A 971-nucleotide genomic window follows, 5' to 3' on the forward strand; every position below is an offset into this window, starting at 1 on the left:
CAGGAGGATGGCAGAGTTTGACAAGAGGTTCATCAACCTGGAGATGGAGCGGAAGAATAAAGGGAAGGACACCTTTGTGGACAAGATGTTGCAGGGAACCGGTTCACCTTTTTCCCTGCGGGTGGAGGAATACCGGTTGCCTGAAAAATTCAAGACCCCTCCTATGATGAGTTATAAGGGTGTCGGAGATCCAATCAAACACTTGAAAGATTTTCGGTCACATGTGCACCTCCTTGGCATCCCAGACGAGGTGGCTTGTAGGGCCTTTCCCCTCACTTTATCAGGAATTGCCCAGAACTGGTTCAGGAAGCTGCCCCCGGGCTCAGTCGACAAATTTGAGGATCTAGGCCGGGTATTCTTAACTCAGTTTATGACTTCACGGATCCGGAAGAAACCACCGTCTTATTTGCTAACTCTGAAGCAACACAGTGATGAAACCCTGAAGCAATTTATAACTCGGTTCAACCTAGAGAAGACAGAAATTGAAGAACCTTCAGATGACCTGATATACTCGGCAATTTATCATGGGCTCTTGACCAAAGAGCCGGTGATGAGGAAGATGGCGCGAATACCACCGAGCAATCTACAGGAATTGATGAGCAAGGTACAAGAGTTCATCAATGAGGCTGATGTTCTAGAGGCGATAGATAGCACGAGACATTCGAGACAAAAAGAAGATAAAAACAAGGAAGACTACTTCTAGGATTGGGTGTAGTAGTGACAAGAAATAGCAAGAAGGAACGCGGAGCATTTGAAGAAGTACTATTAGTAGTACGCCCAGAGTTTGGTTTATTTATGCTTTTATTATTTTACTGTCTTTCAATAATAAATTTGATTTAAATAAAGAGTAATGTTGATTTAAGCATCGGAGTGTCCTCGGTCCCCCGAGGACCCCCTTTGACAATTACTCTTTGGTAGACAGGATAAGGAGAAAACCTTAGACAAAAACAAGGAGCTACCTCTAGGTGAAA

The 971-nt window shown here is 44.2% G+C and overlaps 1 protein-coding gene across 1 annotated transcript; it reads left to right on the forward strand.

Moving 5' to 3' along the window:
• The first annotated feature begins 7 nt into the window (after positions 1–7).
• On the forward strand, positions 8–703 carry LOC132181583 (uncharacterized). The gene has a single exon (XM_059594832.1). It carries the CDS (start codon positions 8–10, stop codon positions 701–703), a length of 696 nt encoding a protein of 231 aa, XP_059450815.1.
• Positions 704–971: the final 268 nt, after the last annotated feature.

Source organism: Corylus avellana, chromosome ca5, assembly GCF_901000735.1.
Source record: "Corylus avellana chromosome ca5, CavTom2PMs-1.0".
In the NCBI taxonomy this organism is placed as follows: domain Eukaryota; kingdom Viridiplantae; phylum Streptophyta; class Magnoliopsida; order Fagales; family Betulaceae; genus Corylus; species Corylus avellana.